Source organism: Octopus bimaculoides, chromosome 7, assembly GCF_046866305.1.
Source record: "Octopus bimaculoides isolate indiv1 chromosome 7, ASM4686630v1, whole genome shotgun sequence".
Lineage (NCBI taxonomy): Eukaryota > Metazoa > Mollusca > Cephalopoda > Octopoda > Octopodidae > Octopus > Octopus bimaculoides.
The window spans coordinates 8,669,972-8,697,728 of NC_142934.1; the positions used below are offsets into that span (position 1 = coordinate 8,669,972).

At 35.8% G+C, this 27,757-nt stretch overlaps 1 protein-coding gene across 1 annotated transcript in view; it reads right to left on the reverse strand.

The window, feature by feature from the left end:
* The window catches only part of LOC106877289 (liprin-beta-1), a 367,092-nt gene that overhangs the window by 41,547 nt on the left and 297,788 nt on the right, over nt 1-27,757 (reverse strand). The window contains exons 12-17 of the mRNA XM_089354745.1: nt 19,332-19,416; nt 15,651-15,757; nt 15,060-15,114; nt 13,365-13,516; nt 11,767-11,787; nt 4,010-4,175 (exon numbers count right to left, since the gene is read on the reverse strand). Coding sequence (XP_089210871.1) covers nt 4,010-4,175; nt 11,767-11,787; nt 13,365-13,516; nt 15,060-15,114; nt 15,651-15,757; nt 19,332-19,416 — 586 coding nt within the window. The remainder of the gene's footprint in view (nt 1-4,009; nt 4,176-11,766; nt 11,788-13,364; nt 13,517-15,059; nt 15,115-15,650; nt 15,758-19,331; nt 19,417-27,757) is intronic.

Sequence of the window (27,757 nt, forward strand, 5' to 3'; positions counted from 1 at the left end):
ATATAGTGCTTACTAAGTTTAGCTCAAAAACATGCAAACCAATCAGATTCAAATCTTTTTGTTAGTGAGTTCCCTATTTTTAACGAATAACTGCTTCTTGTTCATCAACATCTCTCCCACCACCACCACCATTACCTTCCACTCCCCTTATCACTATCTGTTCCCATTGTACCAGACTTCTCCAAAACTAGATCCTTCTGGAACACCACCGACCCTTCCCACTTATCTTTGCTGAATCAAGAAGGGATATGCTATGTGGCTGCTTGACTTACCATAAATAACAGCTAAATCTCCTTTGAATCATTCCCTCACCAAACAATACATTGGATGCACATGACCGAAATACCTTTTAATCGTAGATCTTTTTGGTCAAAGTTGACCAAGGGCTAAAAGTATCTATACTCAATCTCAATCCTTAAAATAAGAAGACAAATGATGTACATTCCATTGGTCAAAAACAAAATTGTTTTTCATTCATATCATCATCATTTTAATATCTATTTTCTAAGTTGGCATGGGTCAGATGGAAACCTATTTCCAACCCATGTCCAACCCATGCTGACATGGGTTGGATGGTTTAACAGGAATTAGCAAGTCAGAAGACTGCACCAAGCCCTGCTGTCTGCTTTGGTATGATTTCTACAGCTGGATGCTTTTCCTAATGCCATCTACTTTACAGAGTATGGGGTGCGTTTTATATGGCACCAACTGCAGTGAGGTCACCAAGCAAGACAAGACCCCTTAACTGAGGTGGGTAGTATTGAGGAGGGACAGGAAAAAAGGAGTCTTGCATTAGAGGGGAAACCTGGCAAGCTCAGGTGGGGAGAGAGAGAGAGAAAGGAGGGAGAGAGAAAGAAAGGAGAAAAGATGGTGAAGATGAGATGGGTAGTGGAGGCTGTTTACCCAAGTTACAGGGAGGTGTGTATACTGAAATAGACCAGGAATTGGAGAAAGTGAATGGGTGGGTGGGTTCACAAGATTGCGAAAAGTGAGCGGTAGATAAAGGGGAGGGGGATGTAATGAGTGGGCACGTGTAGAGGGAGGGGATATTAGGAGGACATTTGATAGTCTTTTGAAGTTTGTGTGTACCCAACAGGCCAATCCAAAATAATAAAGCTGCATACAAAATGTGTGCAGTGAAATAAAGCTTTGAACCTTTTAAAACTTGATTTACAGACAGACTGTGTGGTAAGAAGTTTGCTTTCCAACTGAATATTTCTGGGTTCAGTCTCACTGTGTTGAACTTTGGGAAAGTGCCTTCTACTATAGCTTTAGGCAAACTTAAACCTTCTGAATGAATGTGATAAATTGAAAATGAAGGGAGTCTGTTGTGTGTGTGTGTGTGTGTCCCTTATTCCATGATCAGATGACAGATGTAAAATAATTGTCACTGTCGTATATTTGGTGTCATTCATTTCTAATATTCTGCATGAACATGTCCAACCCTGGGGAAATATTATCTTGCTTGGCACCAGAAGGGCTTCTGGCAACAGAAAATCTGTCTCAATAAGCTTTGACCCATGAAAGCATGAAAAAAAAATGAGACATAAAAAGGGTGATGATGATGATGATGAACTGATTGTTAGTAGTAGTAACATTTATCAATCCATCATGTATATTTTCTGTGTAGCTTTGTTGATTTATTTTCTTCTAATAAGCAATTACAAGGTCTTCAAAATTTCTTTTTCAGACACCAACTCGGTATCAAGCAGTGAAAGTAAGTTCTCTTTTCTCCACAGAAGGAATATGAAGCTTGTTAAAAAGAGATTTGACAAGTAGGAAACAGGAACACGTCTCCAGCAACAGTCAAAAGCAAAGACAGAACTATGCACAGCTTGAAATACAATCTATATTTGGGGTAGCAGTGCAGACATTCCTAATATGGAGCAGCATCTAGAAATATCTATTCACAGATAAAGTACGCAACTTCCTATTTACACCGTCATATCCCAGTGTAAACTGAGACAGCTCAGTTTAATAAGTTTCTGATATTTTGGCTTCATCTATAATTTGAACAGACATTAATCGGCAGTTACCTAATATAGATGATCAACAGAGAGTTCTCTAGTTCTCTTCACATCATTTCCTTTGAGCGAGAAAGTTCCTATCAACAATTACCATTCTCATTTATATTATCAATACTTTTTACTTTTACCTCATTTGTTCTTCTCTAGAGCGTTTAATATTTTAGATCAGAACTAGCTTTTAGTTTTTTTTTTTGTTGTTTTTTTTTCTAACTTATATACTTAGCAAGCTATTCTCATGTTTCATTCCTTACAGAGCTAGAAGCCTCCCACCACTGCTTTTTTTCTCTCTTTTTTTTTTGCTGTTCTTCCTCGCTAATCTCAATAAGAAATATCATTGATGTCAGTGGATAGGTGTTACTTGACATCTATATATATACATTTTTAAGAACCATATTATTTCTACACACACTCACATATCAGATGTATTCTTCAATAATTACTTAAAAGAAACAAGCAAAAAAAAAAAAAAAGATTATGAATACTAATAAGAAATCAAAGCGAGGAACTCGGTAAAAATAAATAAATACATAATAAGAAACATTCTTTGACCTATTTTTGTCTCCTCTCCCACATATGTATGAAACTCTTCTGCACTTTAGTATAAATTAAATTTCATGTATATGTTGAATGTTGGAAAAAACAAAACAAAGGTTTCAAGCGCTAACTATATAGTTTCCATACTTCAACATATAGGAAATACTTCCTGTTCCTCTATTCTCCCCAGTTATAAAACCTTCCCACACTATCATTATAATATCAAACATATTCATCACAGAACATCCCTACTTTACTGACCCAAGTGAATCCCAATAAGCTACTAGTATCGCTCTTCCTCTCTGGATGCATTATTGTATTACAATAGCTAAATGAATAACAGACATTGAATTTATGAATATTTCCTTGTGCTGGTAAATTAAACCCCAAAAATGTATTGGAGGATATGCAGACAAATTTTGGAGATTATAACATTTTATGGGAGGTAAAATTATTAAATTTGAGTAATTTAAAGCAGTAACATGAACAAAGCAAATTATTAATATGTAAAATATTTTCACATCAATTAAACTTTAAAATAATTAAAAAGCTCATCATTTGTTAATTATAAAGTAAACTTTTTTCTTTTGTTTTTAGTTTTTCCTTTGTAATTTGAATTAGCTAAAAAGTATATGATTGAGAGATTTTACTTGATGTTTTAGCATCTAAGTTATTTGAAAAATAAGTGAACATTTTTACTAATATTTAATTAAAGAATAAATAAAATTAACAAAGTACTATAATTAAAGTTGTAAATACATTTGCTGCTAATTATAGCAAGACTTATTAATTACATCTTCATTTCAATAAATAAGTAAATTACATCCAGTTAATTAATTACTTTACATTTAACTTGCAACATGACATGTTGCACCAAGCTGCGAAAAAGCAAGGTTTCTACATTTTTGGATAACTTGAGTGTAAGTTAGAGTTATAAAAATGGATTATATCATTAAGAATACATCATCATTAAGACCTGAGCAAAAATCAAAAAGATTGATTGCCAAAAGATGGAAAAAAAATTCTTTCTAAATCTCTACTGTATTTGTGTGCTGCTTTTCTATTTCGTTAATCTTAACTGAAATAGGTATTATTTCAATCAGTTTGGTGCTGAAACAGGTATAGTGCCAATCAGCTGAGATCATGCAATTTAAAAAAAATCTCTTCAATAAATAACGTATAAAAACCTTCCCTACATCTGTGGAAATTCTGTAGTGTAGAAGAGAGAGTCTTGTACACACAGAGCTGGTTTTTTTGTTTTTTTATGATAAAAATACACATTTCCAAGAAAATGGTAAAAAGGAACAAATAATTAGGAAGGATGTTAAGAAATAAAACTGAGGCATGCTCGGTTATCATCAGCAAACGAAATGGCGCTGCCAATATGGCCACATGATGCAGTTAGGCAAACCAAGGGCAGGCAGAGGCATGACTTGAGGCTTTTTCACCTAAATTGGGTGCTGAACAGCTTCTTTTACCCGTTTTCATACGCAATAAAGTTTTGCCAAGGGTAGGGAATACTCTTAATTTCCCCTTTTCTTCATCTTTATGACGATCTTTAGGTAACGTACCATATCCGTAGGGGTTATCTTTTTTCTTCGTTATTGGTGGTGTCTGTATGAAAAAGAAAAAAACATATATGAATTAGTGGAGGGAAATATGGAATACACTAAAAATACTGTTTGCTTTTTAACTAGGTACAAAATCCAATTTTATAATTAACTAATTCATAACAAAGTCAAATTATCAGAAGATATTTCATCGATTCTAACGAGCTGAAAAACAAAACTGGTCCTGGCAGATTTGAAAGTCCCACAGCAAACATCAAAAAATAGCTAATTGGCTTTTAATCATTTTTGCCAGAGTCTACGACTTTTATTAGTATGATACATGGCCTGATCCTGTGCCACATAGCACAGTATGGTATGTAACTCAATGAAGACATGATATATCTGGAGAAATGGTTAATGATATAATTCTAATAACATTTTTCAAATTGTATCAAGTAAACTTTTGCTTTTATTCTTTTTACACAATGCATAGACCAAACAAATGTCACAAATTTAAAATAATAATAATAATAATAACAATGCTAACCTCTGAAAAGCTGCCACTGCTCAGAATTATTTACAATTATAGTTTTTATATAAATTAACTTAATACTACATATTAAAGCCATTATGTTTCTCAGACCTAATTAAAATACTTATTATTGCTAAAGGTTAAAACTAGGAAAATCTATTTGCTATATATTAATATTTTGATTTTAAAACATTTAATTCATAATTCTTGGTCCAACAAAATATATTTTGCTTCGCCTATGGCTCTTCTAAGTGACTGAACTTAGCTTCTTTCAACTTGTCAATCCTTGGAATATTTTGGTTTTATTAAATTTTATGTAAATTATCTTCTTGCAAGTAAAAAAAAGAAATGTGTCTTTTCCAATTATAAATGTTTAGACATCCAGCCACATTACAAATAAAGCCATTGTACTATCAGTACTAATCTAACTTAAGGGCATTATGTTACTATAAAATAATGCTAAATATGTTAAAGCAGTCAAGCTTAACAGTTTTGTTGCCAAACAGTTTTAATTTGTAAATAATTCCCCATGTTGGTGATAAACAAAGTTATATACATCATAACATTCACATCGTTATAGAAGCATTAAGTGGTATATTTAATTAAATAAATTAAAATTGTGATATCTGTTAATATTTAAAGTGATTCAAATTAATGATTTGATAATGAAACTTGTAAAAAGTTTTAGCTTTTACTTGGATATAAACCATGAAAATCAATTCACTTTGTATTAAAATTTTTGTTTTATTTATTTTATGTAAAATATCTTCTTAAAAGAGGAAAAAAGGATATAGTTAAGCTATATTAAACACAATCAGGAGATCAATCACTAGCTACATTTTATGAGCAACTAAATCATGGAAGAGCCATTCTAGCCATTTGATAACACACAAAGCTGTTAAACTTATCCTATCCTTACCCTCTGTATTTTCTTCTCAGTTACTCTCGCTTTATGATAATAGTTTCAAATTTTGCCACAAGGGCAGTAAGTCTGAGGGAGGGGATGAGTCAATTAGATCGACCCCAGTGTTCAACTGGTACTTATTTTATCGACCTCGAAAGGATGAAAGGCAAAGTCGACCTCAGCAGAATTTGCACTCAGAATGGAGCGATGGGCGAACTACCACTAAGCATTTTCATCATCATCATCATCATCGTTTAACGTCTGCTTTCCATGCTAGCATGGGTTGGACGATTTGACTGAGGACTGGTGAAACCGGATGGCAACACCAGGCTCCAGTCTGATTTGGCAGAGTTTCTACAGCTGGATGCCCTTCCTAACGCCAACCACTCAGAGAGTGTAGTGGGTGCTTTTACGTGTCACCCGCACGAAAACGGCCACGCTCGAAATGGTGTCTTTTATGTGCCACCCGCACAAGCCAGTCCAGGGGCACTGGCAACGATCTCGCTCGAAAATCCTACAGGAGCCAGTCAGGCGGTACTGGCAACGGCGACGCTCAAAATGGTGCATCTCATGTGCCACCCGCACAAGAACCAGTCCAGGGGCACTGGCAACGATCTTACTTGGCTTGCCGGGTCTTCTCACGCACAGCACATTTCCAAAGGTCTCGGTCAGTAGTCATCGCCTCAGTGAGGCCCAATGTACGAAGGTCTTGCCTCACCACCTCAGCCCAGGTCTTCCTGGGCCTACCTCTTCCACGGGTTCCCTCAACTGTTAGGGTGTGGCACTTTTTCACGCAGCTATCCTCCTCCATTCTCACCACATGTCCATACCAGCGCAATCGTCTCTCTTGCACGCCACAACTGATGCTTCTAATGTTCAGCTTTTCTCTCAAGATACTTACACTCTGACGGGTATTCACATTGACATTACACATCCAACGGAGCATACTGGCTTCATTCCTTGCGAGCTTACGTATGTCCTCAGCAGTTACAGCCCATGTTTCACTGCCATGTAGCATGGTTGTTCGTACGCATGCGTCATACAGTCTGCCTTTTACTCTGAGTGAGAGTCCCTTTGTCGCCAGCAGGGGTAAGAGCTCTCTAAACTTTGCCCAGGCTATTCTTATTCTTGCAGCTACACTTTCAGCGCACCCACCCCCACTACTAACTTGGTCGCCCAGATAGCGGAAGCTATCGACTACCTCTAGTTTTTCACCCTGGAATGAGATAGAAGTTGTTTCCTGTTTGTTTGCAGTCTTTATTGCACCTGAACATCTGCCACAAACAAAAACTAACTTGCTAGTTAACCTGCCTTTGATGTTGCTGCACCTCTTATGTGTCCATAGCTTGCACCGGGTACATCTTATAGAGTTACTACCTACTCCTTTTCTACATACTGAGCAGGGCCATCTACCTGAAGGGGTTTGTGTTTTATCTACCTTCCTACTTATTAGGATTTTGGTTTTAGCTAGGTTGACTCTAAGGCCCTTCAATTCTAGACCTTGCTTCCACACCTGAAACTTCTCCTCTAGTTCTGATAGTGACTCCGCAATTAGGGCAAGGTCATCAGCATAGAGGAGCTCCCAGGGGCAACCTGTCTTGAACTCCTCTGTGATTGCCTGGAGGACTATGGTAAATAAGAGGGGGCTGAGGACGGAACCTTGGTGGACCCCTACCTCTACCCGGAATTCATTGCTGTACTCATTTCCAACCCTCACCTTACTGGCAGCATCTCTGTACATGGCTCGCACAGCTCTCACTAACCATTCTTCTATCCCAAGTTTCCTCATTGACCACCAGATAAGGGATCGGGGGACCCTGTCAAAGGCTTTCTCCATGTCAACGAAAGCCAGGTACAGAGGTTTATCCTTAGCTAGGTATTTCTCCTGCAACTGTCTCACTAGAAATAAGGCATCAGTAGTGCTTTTACCTGGCACGAACCCAAACTGCATCTCATCTAAATTGATTCGCTCCCTAATTAGTTGGGCTATGACCCTCTCTGTAACTTTCATAACCTGATCTAACAGCTTGATGCCTCTGTAATTATTTGTATCTAAAGCGTCACCTTTACCTTTGTAGCAGTTGACTATGATGCTGCTACACCAGTCATTGGGTATGACTCCTTCGTGTATCACCTGGTTCATAATACAGGTGACTAGGCTATAGCCAACACTGCCAGATATTTTGAGCATCTCTGCAGTGATTCCTGATGGGCCGGGGGCTTTCCCGGTCTTCATACTCTTAATTGCTTTATCTACCCTGGTACTATCAACTCGGATAGCTGGTCCCTCTATTGGGTCGACATATGGCAGGCTCTCTTTCTCCCATTCATTCTCTTTATTAAGCAATCTATCGTAGTGGCATCTCCAGACCTCTTTCTTTGCATCCTCATTTAATGCAAGCGTACCATCATCCATGCGAACACATTTCTCTCCTACAACATCACTATTCTCTCTCCTACACTGTCTTGCAACACGAAATACCTCGAGTCTTTGGTCCTCACGGCGCAGAACATTGGCAAATCTTTCCTTATCTGCTTCCCCTCTGGCTAAATAAACCTGTCGCCTAGCCTCCCTTCTGGCACATTGGTACAATTCCCTGCTACCACCGTTCTTCCAGTCCTTCCAAGCCTGTTTCTTTTGTCTAATAGCCCTGTCTACCTCCTTGTTCCACCACCACATTACTCTGGGTCGGGAGGGGACCTTACACCACCCACAAATCTGGTCGGTGGCTTTCAACAGGTTGTCCCGCAGAAATCTCCAATTGTCTTCCACGTTGTATGATGCTATATCCCCTTCTATTTCGTTAAATGCTTCAAGTAACTTGTCTCTAAGTCTCTGTCCGTTTGCAGGGTCTTTAAGCTTCCACACCCTTCTCCTCCAAGCCTGTCTAATTCTGGGCACCCATTTTGCCTTGATCCCAAAGTCGCTAACTACTAATCTATGTTGTGGGGTACATTCTTCGCCAGGGTAGGTTTTGGCATTTATAAGCCGCCCTCTTTCCCTATTTCTGGCGAGGATGTAGTCGATTTGGCTAGAGTGTCTGCCGGAGCGGTAGGTGACTAGGTGACTGACAGGTTTCCTGAAGTTGGTATTGCAGACCATAAGATCGGTTGCATTACAGAACTCCAGCAGTCTGGTTCCCTCCTCGTTGCGGGAACCGAAGCCATAGCCTCCATGTATGCCATGGAAGCCTCCAGCACGACGTCCGACATGACCGTTGAAGTCTATCCAGCATAATAATAATAATAATAATAATAATAATTTTAAAAATCAGTAATACAATGAAAGCCATGTACATGCACTGGATAATACTGGTACATAGGAAAAAGAAATAACTTTCAAAAGCAATCCTACAACTTTATGATGAGGTTAAAGCCAAGATAAATAAAAATATATATATATAAAAAAACATTATTTACAATATTCAAAGAATTACAATAGGTAGAAATCATGCAGATAGCATTTGAAGAAGCACAAAATGAGAGGAAAACATAGAGAAAAGTGGAAGAATGTTGCCAGACATTTGGCCTCCATTTGTATATTTACAATAGTAAATGTTGTTTACAGAATTCATCCAAATACCTTTATGTTGCTGTTGTTATTATTTTGTTACTATGAGAAGAAATTTTGGTGATAAGAATGGTTTGAAAGCAACTAAGAAACAAACCATTATAATAATTCTCACTCACATCCATATTAATATAAATATAAGATTTGTAATCTTGGAGACAAACTAAAAAATGACCTGAAGCAGACTTGGAGTAGAGAAGGTATGTTGTTGATGTGACAAGTCTAGGTTTCATTGCAGTTAAGATGTAACATTTCAGGACGGAAGACATGAACAAGAAAAATAATTCGAAGTTTTTAAATTTAACTTCTTTATTTTCATTAAAAACAATTGTCTCAAATGTTAGCACAAAGCTAGCAATTTTAGAGAAAATTTTAGATGGAGCGCTCAACTGATATTTATTTTATCAATCCTGAAGTGATGGCAGGTGAAGTTGGCCCTGATGGAATTTGAACTCAGAAAGTATAGACCCAGAAGAAATACCATTAAATATTTTGCTTGATGTACTAACAATTCTGTGAGTTTGCTGCCTTATTGTCATTAAAATAGCAAAACCAGAAATCTTAGTATCAGAGCTTTCCAGTCTAACTGTAGTAATCAAGTTTTAGATAATTTATTAAAAGAACATGTTGGAAAAAAAACATTCATTAGAGAAACGAGGTATATATGAATAGTCATGTGGGATCATGAAACAAATAAGAAAGAATATTAAAATGCTGAGCTACTGAGAACATCACACTTCTAGTCTCAGAGTATAAGTAAATCTGCCTGATTGGTCAATTTGGCTAAAGAAAATAGCTACTGTTGGTTAGACAACATTGCTGATGGAAATATGTTTTGATATTTGACACAAATTTGTCAAAAAATTTATGTTGAATGTCAAAGCACATGTACAATAATCATGTCAAACAGTTGCTATCTTTTAGTCGAATTGACATAAATATCAAATGTATTTTAGTAGATGAAAAACTATGAATACATAAACAGGAATTAAATGTAGGAACCAAGGAAGCCTATTAGTTGGATAAGGTTTGGAAAGATATATATATATATATATATATTTAAAAATAAACAGAAAAATATAGAGAGGGACACAGACATGTAAAAGAAATATTGACAGACTGGTTCTTTTGATATAAACAAAATTCACAGAAATCTCAGATAGTTTTAGAGCTGCTGAAAAGATATCAGAACAAAGTAATGTTCTAGAATATTTGTCGGAGGAGGTGGGGAGTGGGGGAGCAGTAGAGAAAATTGAAAGCAGAAACATAAAACATAAGCATACATAAACAGAAATTATAAGATGACAACGCTAATAAAAATTGCAGTAATAATGACAAGAAAGATTATGATAATATTTTTTGCACAAGTATGAAATATCAAAATGTAAAGGATTGAAAATAGAATATCATGTAGATGCCTTCTTCTTCTTCAAAGACATTGATAAGATAAGAAAATTCTAAGATCTTCACTCCTACCTCAGTAAACAACATACTATATTTATCCTCATTTATCACTGTTCTAGAATAAGCTAATTGTGGACTGTTCTGAGCTTGTCACAAATTGTTCTCTGTTCATACAGGTCAGTGATCAGAGATTATGCTTGGACAACAAAAACTGCTCAGCGACCATCTACAACACCCAGAACAACTTGAAATCTCAGAATGAAATCTATTTTCCCCCCACATGTTTTACTGTTCACTTATCACTGATGCGTTTCACAAAGTTTTTTTTTATTAAATCAAACACTCATGATAAATGAAGATAGCTGTAATAAGGATTTTCTTTTGTAATTAAAAATCATCAGGAGTGGCTGTGTGGTAAGTAGCTTGCTTACCAGCCACATGGTTCCGGGTTCAGTCCCACTGCGTGGCACCTTGGGCAAGTGTCTTCTACTATAGCCTCGGGCTGACCAAAGCCTTGTGAGTGGATTTGGTAGACGGAAACTGAAAGAAGCCCGTTGTATATATATATATACATATATATATATATATATACATATATATATATGTATGTATGTGCGTGTATATGTTCGTGTGTCTGTGTTTGTCCCCCTCAACATCGCTTGACAACCGATGCTGGTTCGGCAAAAGAGACCGATAGAATAAGTACTAGGCTTACAAAGAATAAGTCCTGGGGTCGATTTGCTTGACTAAAGGCAGTGCTCCAGCATGGCCGCAGTCAAATGACTGAAACAGGTAAAAGAGTAAAAGAGAGAGAGAGAGAGAGTAAATTCATAGAGAAAGGGAAATTCTTTGTCTAAGAAGAATTTCTAGCCGTAGCTATATCACTTTTCATTAATTCTAAAAAGTTAAGTAACTACATCCTGAGATTGAAACCAGTTCATAAGACATACTTCAACAGGGAATTATCACTTCTTTGCAGTATTCATAAATGTGCTTGTGTCCATGTATATATGTAAATAGCTATTTACCTATAGAAATATATTTTGTGTAGATATGTATATGTATGTGTATAAATGTGTTTTTGTATGAACTAAGAATATATCAGCAACAGTAACAACATCAAGAGAAATAATATTAATGATAATAATAATAAAAATATAAGAAATAACCATAACATAAATAAAGCAACAATAAATAAAAAAAACCACAACAGAGAAGCTTTCTTTGAAGATGTTACAATTTACCTGAATTCCCCAGAAAAAACGCTGAAATATGAGAAATATATTTACTTTTATAGAATTTCTATAACTGGTGATATATATATCTATAAGAGATAAATCTGTATGTTTTTGCCTTCAATAATGGCCATATCACTAAGTTTGGTGGTATGTAGAAGATATGTATAAACCTTCAGTGCAAAGGAATAAAAATGTTTTAAACATTAAATGTAAGTAATTTTTATATAATGTGTTACAGAGGAAAGTAACATTAGTCTTCATCGTTTTGTCAATGCCTTCCTGAGTGTTGCTTTTCCACAGGTTCCATCTGCCTGGAGTGCTGCACACTTCTTTATAGCTGTCATCCTTCACGTGTATTATATGCCCATAAAAGTGCAGTTTTCTCTCTTGTTATTGCTGTTGGCACTCCGTTGCTTACGACGTCGAGGGTTCCAGTTGATCTGATCAATGGAACAGCCTGCTCGTGAAATTAACGTGCAAGTGGCTGAGCACTCCACAGATACGTGTACCCTTAACGTAGTTCTCGGGGATATTCAGCGTGACACAGTGTAAACAAGGCTGACCCTTTGAATTACAGGCACAACAGAAACAGGAAGTAAGAGTGAGAGAAAGTTGTGGTGAAAGAGTACAGCAGGGTTCGCCACCATCCCTTGCCGGAGCCTCGTGGAGCTTTAGGTGTTTTCGCTTAATAAACACTCACAACGCCTGGTCTGGGAATCGAAACCGCGATCCTATGACAGTGAGTCCGCTGCCCTAACCACTGGGCCATTGCGCCTCCACTTTCACTCTTGTATACTGCATCTAACACCTCGTATCTCTAGTCTTTTTATTCCAGCTCATTCATGCAACATTGTTCATGTGTACTAACATTATATCTTCTATGGAGCATGTTTGCTTCATTAAAGACCCATGAAAATGAAATCTTTTGTCAGAACAGAGATAACAGCTCCCTGAACATTACCTACCCTATTTTTACTCAGGGTATTATGTTTTTGGTGCACCCATCATCATTGTTAATTATCAACTACTTTCAACGAACCTTCCAAACATTTACTTACAAGGAGAACAAACGAACAGAAGTAGTAATCAACACAGTTAAAATTATATTTACTGGGTAACTGATTGATTTAACCCCCATGTCACTTAAAGTTTCATGGATGTGGAAATACACCCATCTCCTCAGACATTCAAAAGCAAATTGAAAAAAAAACAAAAGAACTTCTTTATTAGAGAGAGGACTTAACCAGCTTTGGTCAGTTCAGGTCACATTGATGTGATAACTCAACACAGGCAGATAATGGATGGAAGCACTCCTTGTGTTAATAGCAGGCAGATAATAATGTCACTTGGTCAATGGAGTATTTGGGGGTGTTGAGAAATGGCTAATGTATATGAGAGAGAGAGTTTAATGTCTGATGGTCAGTTACAGCCATGTGGATGTAGTGATAACTTTGCTACAAGAGACGGTAAGTGAAGACTCACCACATGTTAAAGAAGGTAAGATAACTTTAATGAATATATTACATAAAGAAAATAGGTTTTTCTTTTTTTTTTTTTTTTTTTGATGTGTATTTAACAATAATGAAAATAATAGCAGCACTCACTTTTTCTGTTGAATTTGATATTTCTTCACAACTGTTTGAACGAACAAAAGTTCCTGATCGTTGATCTAATTCAGCATCTCCTAAAGCAGGCGATATTGGACTAACTTGTGCTTTGTCTTGGCTGTTGGATCTCTGTTTTACTGTTGTACTGCCTTTAAATTTAGAAATGAAAGAGAGAAAAAATATTTCAATTTCCATAAGAAAACTTTATACACATTTTAAAAGATTTAGTATGTATATGTGTGTTTCGTATTTATATTTTCATTTGCACAGAAGTTTTAAGAGAAGCTAGCAGTTAAAGTAATTGCAAATGACTAGATAAAACACTGCCCTATGTTTCTATCCCAAATTTTTACAAGCATGGCTATATGGTTAAGAAATTTGCTTTCCGTTTCAAGATCAATTCCACTGCATGACATCTTGAGCAAGTGTCTTCTACTATAGCCCCAGGCCAACAAAGCCTTGCCAGTGGGTTTGATTGATGAAGCTTCTGTGTGTGTGTGTGTGTGTGTGTGTGTACGCACGCGTGCACATCTGTGTTACTCCGCTTAAAAACTGGTGAGAATTGGTGACAGGAAAAGAATCTGGCCATAGATCAAATACCTTGTGATATTTATTCCAGCCCTTTACATTCTGAGTTTAAATCCCATCATGGATGACAGCTGTGATCTGCTGCCAGAGTCTACTCTGTTAAAAACGTTTAAACCAATCCTCTGGTTTGGGGACACCTTCCACACCCACTTCTACTAATCTCAGGGGCCCTGTAAAGAGTTATGGGCTCTATCTTCGTCCTTAACTAAAGATTTAACCCTTTCGATACCAACCCAGCTGAAACCACCTCTGGCTCTGTAGTACAAATGTCTTGTTTTCATAAGTTTTGAATTAAAATCTTCCACCAAACCTTAGTCACAATTTATGTTCCTAACACAAGCTTAATGATAACGAAATTATTTTACTAAATTCTTTGTTATATATAAAATTTAATTGAAAGAAACACAGAACATCTCAAAATAAATATGGTAACGAAAGGGTTAAATCAGTGGTTCTCAACCATTTTTTGCATGTGGACACCCTGATTCCTTCCTTAGTCTACTGGATCCCCATATACATTTGAAGTTTTTAAAATCCTTATTATATTTTCATAATTAAATATTATTAGAAATTATATAAAAAAAACTGTTGAAATATCTTGTGTATTATAGAGATTTTGTAACTGAATTTTCACAGACTATTTAGTATACTAATACCATGTTGGTTTACATCATCATCGTTTAACGTCTGGTTTCCATGCTAGCATGGGTTGGACGATTTGACTGAGGACTGGTGAACCGGATGGCTGCACCAGGCTCCAATCTGATCTGGCAGAGTTTCTACAGCTGGATGCCCTTCCTAACGCCAACCACTCCGAGAGTGTAGTGGGTGGTTTTATGTGCCACCGGCACAAGGGCCAATCTAGCGGTACTGGCAATGGCCACGCTCAAAATGGTGTTTTTTACATGCCACCTGCACAGGAGCCACTCCAGTGGCACTGGCAACGACCTCACTTGAATGATTTTCTAACGTGCCAGTAAGGCGATGCTGGTAACGATCACGCTTAAATGGTACTATTTACGTGCCACTAGCATGGAAGCCAGACAACTGCTCTGGCAATGATCACGCTCAAAACCAAAAAGACTATGGAATGGAAATATATACCTGGTGTACTTGTGGCACTAGGGCCAGATAAATGTTTGTCTTTTGAATCATCAGACTGCAAGCAAATAGAAAAGAAAGGTGTCATTTTTAAAAAAAAACAAAATTCTATATAGATCATAGGTTTGTATTGATTGATTAGTAAAACAGTAATACAAAATATTGATTTCATTAATTTAAGGTAGATGTATTAAAAGGCATTTAGGTTGCATTGATTTTTCAAAAAAATGTATTCAATTTAAGATAAATTAATTTTGGACAATATATTAAATGTAGTTTAGCTCTAGTGTAAAAACTGTCTTATGTACTATTGATCTTCAGATCAGAATTACTGAAATAGTGAACTAATTGAAATATCGAATGCTTTCAAAGAAGCCAAGTTTTGAGCTTTTGATTTTTCAGAAAGGAAATGAAATCTTCTTCATTTTGCTAATGGAATAAAAGACAAATTATTAAAAATATAGATAGATAAAGAATTTGTTTCCAAAAATAATTGAGATAACGGCAGAAAGAGAGAGAACAACACTTTATATGTTAATAGAAATTGTATTAATTAGAAGACAAAAAAAAAAAAAATCAAGAAAAATCCCATACCTTTGTTCCATCAGCTGTATCTTTTCCACCACTTCCAGTAGAGGGAGACATAGATGATGTGGTAGAGCTGTTATCATCTTCAAAGTTAGCCATGAGATCGTCCAGAGCTAGAAGAACAAACAAAATCCATTATAACATTTTATATATATATATATATATATATATATATATATATATATACTAGCACAGACACCCGGTGTTGCCTGAGAATGAAATTTTTCCTTATATTCTGAATTCATAACAACAATAACAACAGCAACAACAACAACATCAACAACACCAACACCAACAACAAACGAAAATATAAAATTTACCACATTTATGCAAGGAGATAAATTCTATGACATGTTGAAGGAAATTACGAAAGAGCTTCTGGGTAAACAATATTCTTTGTTTTCTGGTTTGGAGCATAGACAAATAAGTCTTGCAAATTACCTTCCCCGGAGCAACCAACATAAAGTTGACCATGAGAAAAGCAAGCCAGTAAATTTCAAAGACTCACCTTGAGCTTTATTAATAGACATTGCAAAACAAAGTTACACCGAGAATTGTGTTCATCTGAACTCAAATTGCATGTCTGATGGTTTGATTGGAATTCTTGGAATGAAAGCCTCTTCCCCAGAGGCACATCCATTGACACATTAGGTGGTAATGTCTCCACAATCAACCTTGTCCCATTGAATAATTTAGGAGGATCTAAACTTCTTAGAAGAATTATTGGGACTCCTACCTTCAGAAAAGGTTTATGTAGAGGAGTTCCAGGTGGTTCAAGAGAATTAAGGAACTCTGTTGGGTAATGGACAGCTAGATTTTCATGAAAGACTGAATCAACTGATTTGTACTTCTTAATGACTGTTGGAATCTTATTCATTAATTCATGGTTAATCCTTGCTATTGTCTCATTTTTGGAGCAAGAATTGCCCTTTCACACAACCATTTATGTGAATTATTATTACTTAAGTCTGGAAACACCCTGTTCTTCAATTCAGCTGAGGAATTCCCCATGATAGCAAACTGATATCACCATTCCCATCAAATGGTACTTTCCCATTCCCTAAATGGAGGAGCCAGGTTGAAAACTGTTTTGCACATTGGTCCCCATGTAATAAAGCTCGCACATTAGTATTGAAGAAGAATTTCAGTACTTTATTCCATTGGGCTGAAGACTTAATTCATGCTTTTATTTCATCAGATCTTTTTTCTTCTCAGAATGACTGGTAATGCCTGCCTGAGTTCTCCTGGTAAAACTAATGTAACTCCTCCCATAAATTTATTGTTGCCTCTGATGTCCTGTAAGGTCTTACCAAGAGCTTCCATGGCACCTTTATGTGACATGGTGCATTCATCTATCTATCTATCTCTCTCTCTCTATATATATATATGTATATATATATACAATGGGTTTCTTTCAGTTTCCGTCTACTAAACCCACTCATAAGGCTTTGGTTGGCCTAAGGCTATAGTAGAAGACACTTGCCCAAGATGCCATGTAGTGAAACTGAACCCAGAACTATGCAGCTGGTAAGCAAGCAACTTACCACACAGCCACTCCTGCTCCTATACACATACAGAGAGAGAGAGAGAGAGAGAGAGAGAGAGAGAGAGAGAGAGTGTGTGTGTGTGTGTGTGTGTGTGTGTGTGTGTGTGTGTGTGCAATAATGAGGATGAATATTAAGCAAACTTTAGTTAAACACTGCATGGAAAAACAAGATCAGTTGATTGTGGAAGGTGCTATGATCTGGAAAGAAGTAGTTATGAGAAGATATGTAACCAAGTTACAAAGAAGGATTGTTATTGGTACTGTCCATCTCATACCAAAAAGAAGAAAAAAAATCTGCTACAATACTGCTGCTGCAGAATAACATTATTTATCACAGCTATGCCTTATCACCATCTTTGTATATTCTATTTTATTGAACAAAAGTAAGTTTTTGCGAGAAAGTTATTTTAAGAATTTCCACTTTGAAACAACATCTGCTGTCAAAAACAAAATAGTGTTAGATAGCACACCATATTGTCTTCCAGTTCAAATTTTGCTATGATCTTTTTTCTGTGCTCATTTTCCCACCCCCACCCCCAGCCTCCAAAGGGGCACGCAATTACAACCCTTCCCACATGACTCACTATTCTGTTCACAGTTAATGACAACACTTTGTACCTTAACCCTTTAGCATTTAAACCAGCTACATCTGGCCAAAATGTTCTTCCTGTTTTATGTTCAAACTGGATAGATCCAGCCTCTCACATTTGTGCTATAGTGTCATTCTCAGTAAAAATAAGTAATCACACCACTGAAATCTCAAGCTATGAGATAATGTGTGATTAATTCAAATCAACATGAAGAAAACGAACATTACAGTTCATAGAGTAATCTGAACACTAAAGGGTGAAAGTATATATTTTTTAATGGAGTATTACTGTATGTAGATTAAGAGAATGATTCTTGAATGCTTGTAAATGTTAAATGTAATTTGCTGCATATCAATCAATGGTCTGAAGTTGTCCAAATCCAGGTTCATAAAAGATCATGTTTTGCATATCTGCTTCCTTGACTTACAGGAAGTGTGGCATACAGTTCTATGTGGTTATTATTTGACTAAAAATACGAAAGTATCCAGATTTGTAAATAAAATTTTTGTTCCAGCAAACTTTGTTCTTTCTGAAGGCAATCCTTTCATTTTTAGAGTAAAGTATGAAAGCATTTTCCTTCTTGGTTTTAAATAGTTTCTTATAGATATAAGCTTCATGTCTGAGACTCAAAGCAGACCTTGAAGAGAGAGGGCAAGTCAGTGAAAAGGTGATTATAAGTGAAAGAACTTTGACTAACAAACAACTGACTGATTGTTTAACCAGCACATTAAAGAAATGGTTGATTAATTAGTTGGTTAGGTATTTAACTAACTGACTAACAATAAAGAAGTGCTAATGAACCAGTGTCTGTTATTATTGGTGTGATGACCTTCCCAATACACAAAATATAAAAGGTTTATCCTTTATTTCCATCAAATTTTTTTTTATGATTTTGTTCCAAACAAGGATTGAGGCCACTGTAGCATAAGGGATCACAAAGAAGGAAGAAAAGGGGATCTACAAATTTTAAAAGATATCAATTGGCAGGAAGTTAAAAGGACTAAATATCATAGGAAAACAAGACAATGGTTATGAGATCCAGAGAGCAGCAGTTTGAGGAAAGAAGTTATTAGAATACAAGGACTTATGACTAACAGGAAGTTCAACAGAGAAACAATGCACCTGGGAAGTGAAGCAGGTGACACGTTTAACCTTTAGCACTTAAATGTAACGCTTATTTATTCCCACTGTTTTGAATTAAGCATGCATTATCTTGTAGTGTTGAAATTTGGATATGGATACTATTTTTAGAATGACATTGTAGGATAGGTGTGAGAGGCTGGATCTGGTCAGTTTCAACTTAAAATAGGTAGAATATTTGGGCTGGATATGGCCAGTTTAAATGTGAAAGGATTACAGATTTTGACAAAGGGTACTAAACCAGAAAGTTCATCAGAGTGATGACCATGGAAATATAGAAAAATAACAATGAAGATCATTTTGACAATGAACCAAAGACTCCATCCCAGTCGAAAGAGGACCTAGCACGTTAACAACTCAACTTTGAATTTGATCAAGAGACATTAGACACTACATTAAATCAAGGCATACCTCTCCTTCCTTGAGCCTGTATGAGCATTTCTTCAATTTTCTTATAACGTCGTAATAGTTTTCCATAGTCTTCTAACCGGCGGTCCTGATTGAAAATACAAAAATGAAATAAAATGAAATATCACATCAGAAATTACATCAAAGTATAAAAGAAAGAAATTACGTCTTAGAGGGAAAACCAAAATTGGAAATTAAATAAAAGAAGATAGCAGCTAGTTTCTGTAAAGAATAAAATATGGTTAGTCTACATTACTCTGTAAAGAGAATGGGGCTGGTTTCTCAGTTTTTCTGATATATATATTCCTCCCTGGACAGGACATTGACCCATTGCAGGATTACTAATTTGCACGAGCTGAGTGAAATGAAGTGTTTTTCTCAAGAACACAAGGCATTGCCCAGTCCAGGAATTGAACCCACAATCTTATGCTCATGAGTCCAACACTCTAACCACTAAGCCATGCACCTCAACTAAAAATAAATATTCACAATAAATTTGAAAGGATACAACATTACAACCAAGAGGCTTCCACTGTGAACCAATTCAGTTTATATTAATATCATCATCATCATCATCATCATCATCATCATATGAATACTAAGGGCATAACTCTGGCCAATTTACTTACTTGACTCAGGTGTTACGAAGTCGTCATAAACAAGTATTTACTGCCGAGTAAAATTTTACTAGTTCAACTTTTTTTGTTGTATCTCTTATGTATTTATTTATTGAACATAACAAAAGCACTGAGAAACCTATAGGTGAACAATCAAAAGATTATTTATTTTGTTATACTCTGTGGTAGAGTGGCTGCAGATTTTTAATACATTCCCATAGCTTTATAGCAATTTTACGTGCACTTTTTAAAAAAATATACTCACTTGACCTTATAGCAACTTTAAGTAGGACTGGGTAAGTAAAGTGCACATTTAAATGCATATTGACTGACTTATCCAATATTTCAACTACACAGCAACACACTGTATCTGCAAAAATGGGATTGTCATGGCTGGAATGTCTGATCAAAGGTTTGCTCAATCAAAGTAGACCTAGGACTTAACAATTCATTGTAAATGAAATGCCTTAAAATGATTGCAAATTTGAACATCATCATCATAATCATTTAATGTCCATTTTCCATGCTGGCATGGGTTGGACGGTTTGACTGAAAACGGGTAAGCTGCACCAGGTTCCAGTCTGATTTGGTATAGCAAAAAAAGAAAATTGCTGAAGAATGAACAACAATGATAACCAGAAGCAATGTAGATATTGTGGTTGAAAACAGATGTAACACACTTGACATAGTGGAGTACTATGATAAAAACTGTATGTTATGCCTGGTCTGCTAGCAAATGGGCAGCCCAAACTTGTAGAAAAAGTTTTAATATAAGGATTTGAAAAAAACTTAAAGCACCCAGTACACTCTGTAAAGTGGTTGGCTTTAGAAAGGGCATCCAACCATACAAATCATGCTAAAACAGAGACTGGAGCTTGGCGTAGTCCTCTGGCTCCTGTTGAGCTGAGCCATCCAACCCATACCAGCATGGAAAACAGATGTTAAAAAATTATTTTTCTCGTAATATGCATGTACATATTTAAGTGTTTGCAATGCTCTCTGTTTCTCTCTCAACTTGTTTAGTAACCAATAGTATAGTTTTGTCTTTTGTACCTAGCATGAAAACATGAAGTCATTTCACTTGTGACAACTAAACTGGATAGATAAAAAAGATAGCCACTATAAACATGGTCCACATTATCACATCTGTTTCTTCCAGGCCCTCATGAACTGAGATCCTCTATTTTTCATAATCTCCATCTTGAGCAGATATCATTCATTCCACATCCTCCTCAATTTTCCTTCACCAACATTGTACACGGTACATTTTACCTGTGTTTTCCATAATATCATATGTCCACACTAGTGTATAACTTCAGCTGAAGTATATAGCATCTCTCTCTCTCTCTCTTCTTCTTCTTCATCACACACGCACACAACTCACTGATGCTCAGCCTTTCCATACCATTTATATTACACATCCACTGAATCACGCCTGCATCATTTCTTTGCAGTCTCTGAAGATCTATGTTTAGTGTCCATGTCTCACTGCCATGTGACACCATACTTCTTACACATACTTCAAATCATTTACCTTTCACACACACAGAGAAAACCTTTGTTGTCAACAAAAGCAAGAACTCCCTAAATTTCTTACACACCTTCGTTACCCTAACGACTATATATTCACCACAGGAGGTAAAAGAAACTATTAATTACATCTACAGTTATCTGAGAAGTTCATGGAATTCATTTCATAGGTGCTCCTACTGTGTGTCAATCACATCTCTGACATCCTAGTTCTTTCTGTTAGACTGCCAGAGATACCATTACTTGAATTAAATTCATGATATCAAATTCCTACCAACTCCCTTCATATATATATATATATATATATATATATATATATATATATATATATATATATATATATATATTGCTGAACCATTTCCTAGATGGCACTGGGATTTTATGCTTTCTGTTACTAACAGGCATTTTAGTTTTTGTGATGTTGGCTTTTAGGCCTTTGGACATTGTACAACACTTTCAGGGTTGGGAGTTTTTAGGTAACCTTTCTTTTATGGAAACAAGGTCATCATTATTTAATGTCTGTTTTCCATACTGGCATGGGTTGGACAGTTTGATAGTAGTTGGCAAGGTCAGGAGGCACAACAAATTCCATGTTTTGGCATGGTTTTTTACAGCTGGATGCCCTTCCTAATGCCAACTGGATACCCTTTCAAATGCCAACTTTACAGAGTGAACTCTCTTTACTCCTTTACTTGTTTCAGTCATTTGACTGCGGCCATGCTGGAGCACCGCCTTCAGTCGAGCAAACCGACCCCAGGACTTATTCTTTTTAACCCTAGTACTTATTCTATCGGTCACTTTTGCCAAACCGCTAAGTTACGGGGACGTAAACACACCAGCATCGGTTGTCAAGCGATGTTGGGGGGACAAACACAGACACACAAACATACATATATATACATATATATACGACAGGCTTCTTTCAGTTTCTGTCTACCAAATCCACTGACAAGGCTTTGGTCGGCCCAAGGCTATAGTAGAAGACACTTGCCCAAGGCGCCACGCAGTGGGAATGAACCTGGAACCATGTGGTTGGTAAGCAAGCTACTTACCACAAGGCCACTCTTGCGATAGGTATTTTTTACATGGCACTATCACCAGTGCTTTTTCATATGACACCGGCATCAGTGCTTTTTATGTGAATAGTGAGACTGAATCATCAATGTTAAGTGAATGAAATTTTCTATGCATGTCGAGTACTTTTCCTTCCATTTTATACACCCAAACACACATACACACCACACACGTTTGTTCACTTAACATCTATTTGTCCAAGTTTGCATGGGTTGGATGAAGACTCATTTAAGGCAACATCATACAGCTGGATAGTTTTTTTTTTAAGAAGTGAGACTTGAAAACATCCCAACAAAACAGAGGGATACTAGAGGGACAAACGACACAAATAGAGTGAAATTAATGTCTTACAATCTGAGTGGAGGAAAAAATGGACATAATATGAATGTAAAAAGGCTGTTTCATAGGTTTATCTGTCCAAATCAAATAAATGCTTAAAAGATAAAGCAACCAAATATCACAAAATGATGAGAGGAATGAAAGTTAACTTAAGTAGAGACATTAACTTACATCACAGTAGTGAACCAGTCTTTATAGAAGTTACATGCGAATTTAACATTGAATAGAAATGGAAATTAAAGAACAAAATAGACATTTTATCCAGAAAATAGTTTTGTAATTATTTCGAACATTAATTACGAAAAAGAAAACCTATAAAGAAATAGAAAAGATAAGGCAAGAATGTAATGAAACACTGACAGTAAAATAACCACATATATATATATTTATAAAACATAAATCTTTTTAATAAAGAAACTCAAAGCTGGTAAAGCTATAAGTAATAGCAGGTAAATATTGGGTTGAAAGACTCATAAGGTGGAAAAAGTGAAGTTGAAGGCTGCCCATGGGGACTCGAACATTTGTCGTATTTACAGAAGAGGAGGGTTCAAGTCCAGGCAGCCTTTGATTTATACCATCCAGGGGCTCTTTTAAAACATTTGTCGTATTTACAGAAGAGGTGGGTTCAAGTTCAGGCAGCCTTTGATTTATACCATCCAGGGGCTCTTTTAATCCATTCTTTACATGCTATTAGTTTGAGTTCCACCTACTTTGAGTGTTCCACTGTCGGAAATTATTTATCTCATGTCTCTTGAAGATCTCTTACACATACGCACACATCGCAAATGCACACACAGCTGACTGATTTATTTTCAGTAATGTATGATTTAAACTAAGAAAGTAGGATAAGCTGGAGACAGATGCCAGGGAAAATACACTTGGGCTGACATTAATATTGTATTAGCATCTCATAAAGTCTACTGAACTAGCCAAGTTGTTTAGAAAAAGAGAGGTATTAATTAGGGTTAAAATGCAACACAAATAGGTAACTAATTAAAGCAAAGAGAAAAAGCTATTAAAATTGCATTCCAGGTATCTAAAAACTTCATGAATTGCACACACTCATTTTTTAATTATTTTCTTTTTTTTTTACTATTTTAAACTGAGAAAGAAAACATTTAAATTATTCCTTCCAATATAGATCAAATGTTTTGCTGATTTTAAACTAATTGACTTAATGGGTATGAACAATTTAAGTATCTGAGTTGAATCACCAGTGCAGTGAATGTTCATGGTAAACACATTAAAAAGAAGGATAAACATTGGTGTTATTTAATCCTTTTGCACTGCAATGAAATACTTGTACAATTTTAAAAAGTACGAAGATGTAAAGGGGAAAAAAAACAAAACGTGATAAGTGTTTTTATATTCCTTCTGATTCAATGGTAGCCCATCGCTAAATCAAATCATATTTTTACTTAAAATGATATACTGTACATAGACAAAGACATTGCTATGTCATACATATGTCATACATATGTCATACATATTGTAGTACAGATAAGTCAAAATTTACTTATAAAATATAACAAGTACCAAAACACACACACGAGGTACAATGAAGGCATTAATCAGTAAATTGTTTCCTGTTTGACACATAGCATACGTAACAGGATAAAGATTATTTTTGAGTCAAATAAACTCATAAGGATCAGTTTCCTGGTTTCCATGGCGTATGAAATCCCGACCTGGACAGGACACCAGTCCATCGCATTGCAGGATTACTGATTTTTGAGTGGACTGGAGCAACATGAAGTGAAGGTGTTTTGTTCCAGAACACGTGTTGCTCGGACCAGGAAGTTACAATCTTACAATCAAGAGACTAACATTCTAACCACTCAGCCACACACCTCCACCATATTATTTTACTTGTTTCAGTCATTTGACTGCGGCCATGCTGGAGCACCACCTTCAGTCGAGCAAATCAACCCAGGACTTACTCTTTGTAAGCCCAGTACTTATTCTATCGGTCTCTTTGGCAGAACTGCTAAGTTATGGGGACATAAACACACCAGCATCAGTTGTCAAGTTTGGGGGACAAACGTTCAGCACAAAGACATATATATATATAATGGGCTTCTTCCAGTTTCCGTGTACCAAATGGTTGGCTCGAGGATATAGTAGAAGACACTTGCTCAAGGTGCCATGCAGTGGGACTGAACCCAGAAGCATGTGGTTGGGAAGCAAGCTTCTTACATCATAGCCACAGCATACTTAACACATGAAAAAATCTTCTATGAGAAGATAATGACCACAAGGCACTTTTAGTCATTTCCCATAGCTTATTTTAATCATAATTACACAGACTATATGCATTAAGTACACACAAGCATTCATATATATTGATGCATACATGTGCATCTGTATTCATCCAAAAGTGTATTTGTTCATTTATGTCACCTCTTCACTTGGGGATAAGCAAAGGTGAGGAAATATTACCATTTGCACACATCACCATAGACACATATGACAGGCTTCTATACAGTATCCAATGGCAATTTCCATACAGAAAGTATTGGTCAGACTTATGAGTGGAATTAGTAAACAGAACTATATACATACACACACCCATGTGTATATACACATATACAGAGACATACAGATGTTAAAGGATGATGATGATGAAGACGATGATGAAAATGATGATGATGATGATACATATACACAAAAATATATGTGTATGTGCATAGCTATGTATGTATGTTTTAAATAGAACCATATGTTTTTATACAAGAGACTAATGCCAAACCATTAAGCCAATAATCTAGAAATCTATACAACCTCACACAAGACTATATAAAAAGAGAAAGTATTACGCAATAAATTTAATTAGTAAAAAGAAATTAATTTTAACCAAAGTATATGTTCAAATTTTTTAATTGGAAACTTGGCAATAATCTAAATTTGGTAGACCAACAATAGTAATAGTTAAAAACTACATATATTGTCATCTTGCTACAAAATACTAAAATACAATCCAGAATATAAAAAGTTTTGGTTCTTGTTTTAAATTACTTATTCACATTTCAAATGTTACATATTTTAGGTCTCAGCCAAGTCAATAACGCAAGCTAGAGTGTGATATTCCAAGTCTACAGATATATGTAGTCATGAGTGTGTGTCTGTGTGTTGGTGGGTATATAGGTATATATATATATATATATATATATATATATATATATATATATACATATATATACATATATATACACATATATATATATATATATATATATATATATATATATATATGTATTTCTTTACTGCCCACAAGGGGCTAAACATAGAGGGGACAAACAAGAACAGACAAAGGGATTAAGTCGATTACATCGACCTCAGTGCGTAACTGGTACTTTATTTATCGGCCCTGAAAGGATGAATGGCAAAGTTGACCTCGGTGGAATCTGAACTCAGAATGTAACGGCAGACGAAATACCGCTAAGCATTTCGCCCGGCGTGCTTACGTTTCTGCCAACTCGCCACCTATATATATATATATATATATATATATATACACACACACACACACATGTGTATGTGTGTTGATATATTAGTGATGTGAACATGAAAGGAAAGATCAGACGCTATTTTGAATCTGGTATAATTTTGGCAGTTTCATTCAATTAGAACAGCAGCTGGTATTTAATTCCCCCATGATGTCATATCACTACTTCATTTACAAAGAAGACAAGCCCATGTCTTTTATACAAAATTACATCAAGAGCAGTTTCAACAAATTTTGTTAAACAGCAGCAAAAAAAAAAAAAAAAAACAGAGGAAAACGAGAGTAAAAAAAATACTAAAAATTCCTTTTTCACACTGATTTTTGCAATTGAAACTAACTAGGAAGTGTTTTACTCATACAAAACACACATATCTTCGGATAAAAAGCACCAAAGTGTTAATGAGAAGTAATAATAAAAGATTGTCCTAAATGCTAGCAATCTGAAGAGAAATATTTATCTAGTCCTAAGTAAATACTGATGCAGGTAAGTACAGTTTACCTGAATGTTTATGTAACGTTATCTTATTAAGGGATAGACATTTTATGGCATGTATAGAAGAATTTGTATTTCTGTGGATGTATGCTTTATGATGTGTGTATAATCATATAATTAGTATATTCTAATACAGTCCAAAATGTGGCAGCAATGCTGAGGATTAAAAGAACTTCTTATGAAATACAATTATTTGCTACTTGTTTTAGAACATACTTGGTGTAATTTTATATTACTTATGTATTTTGCATTGCATGTAATTAAAAAGAGACAAAAGAAAACAAGAAACGAGTCAAGGCGTCTAGGGAAGGATAAAATATGAGGCACATATAAAGATGAGTGGCAGCTAAATGACAACATTTTAAAGTCTTCTAGACTTGTTGTAGACAGATGAAGGGTCTTAAAAGTGCAGGACATAGGATATAAAGTTTCAGTATGTTTGTATGTACAAACAGAAGGAATAGTACTCAATACATGTGACAGAGAATATCTATTCATCTGAAGCTGATCTATAATCATCATCTTCATCATCTCACATGGATCAGATGAAATTTGTTGAGGCAGATTTTCTATGACCAGATGCCCTTCCAGTCACCAACTCTCACCTGTTTTCTGCAAGCTAATATCTCCCCATAGCCAAACATCATTTCCAGAAGAATGGAAACAATATAAAATACATTAAGTATACTCAAAGGAAGATATTCTTATGGAGTACAAAATTCTTCTTTGAAATCATCAGTCACTGACTGTTTTCCATGCTGGCATGGGTTGGACAGTTTGACAGAAGCTGGGGAGTTAGAAGACTACACTGAACTCCAATGTTTTGCTTTGGCATGGTTTCTAGGGATGGTTGCCCTTCCTTACACCAACC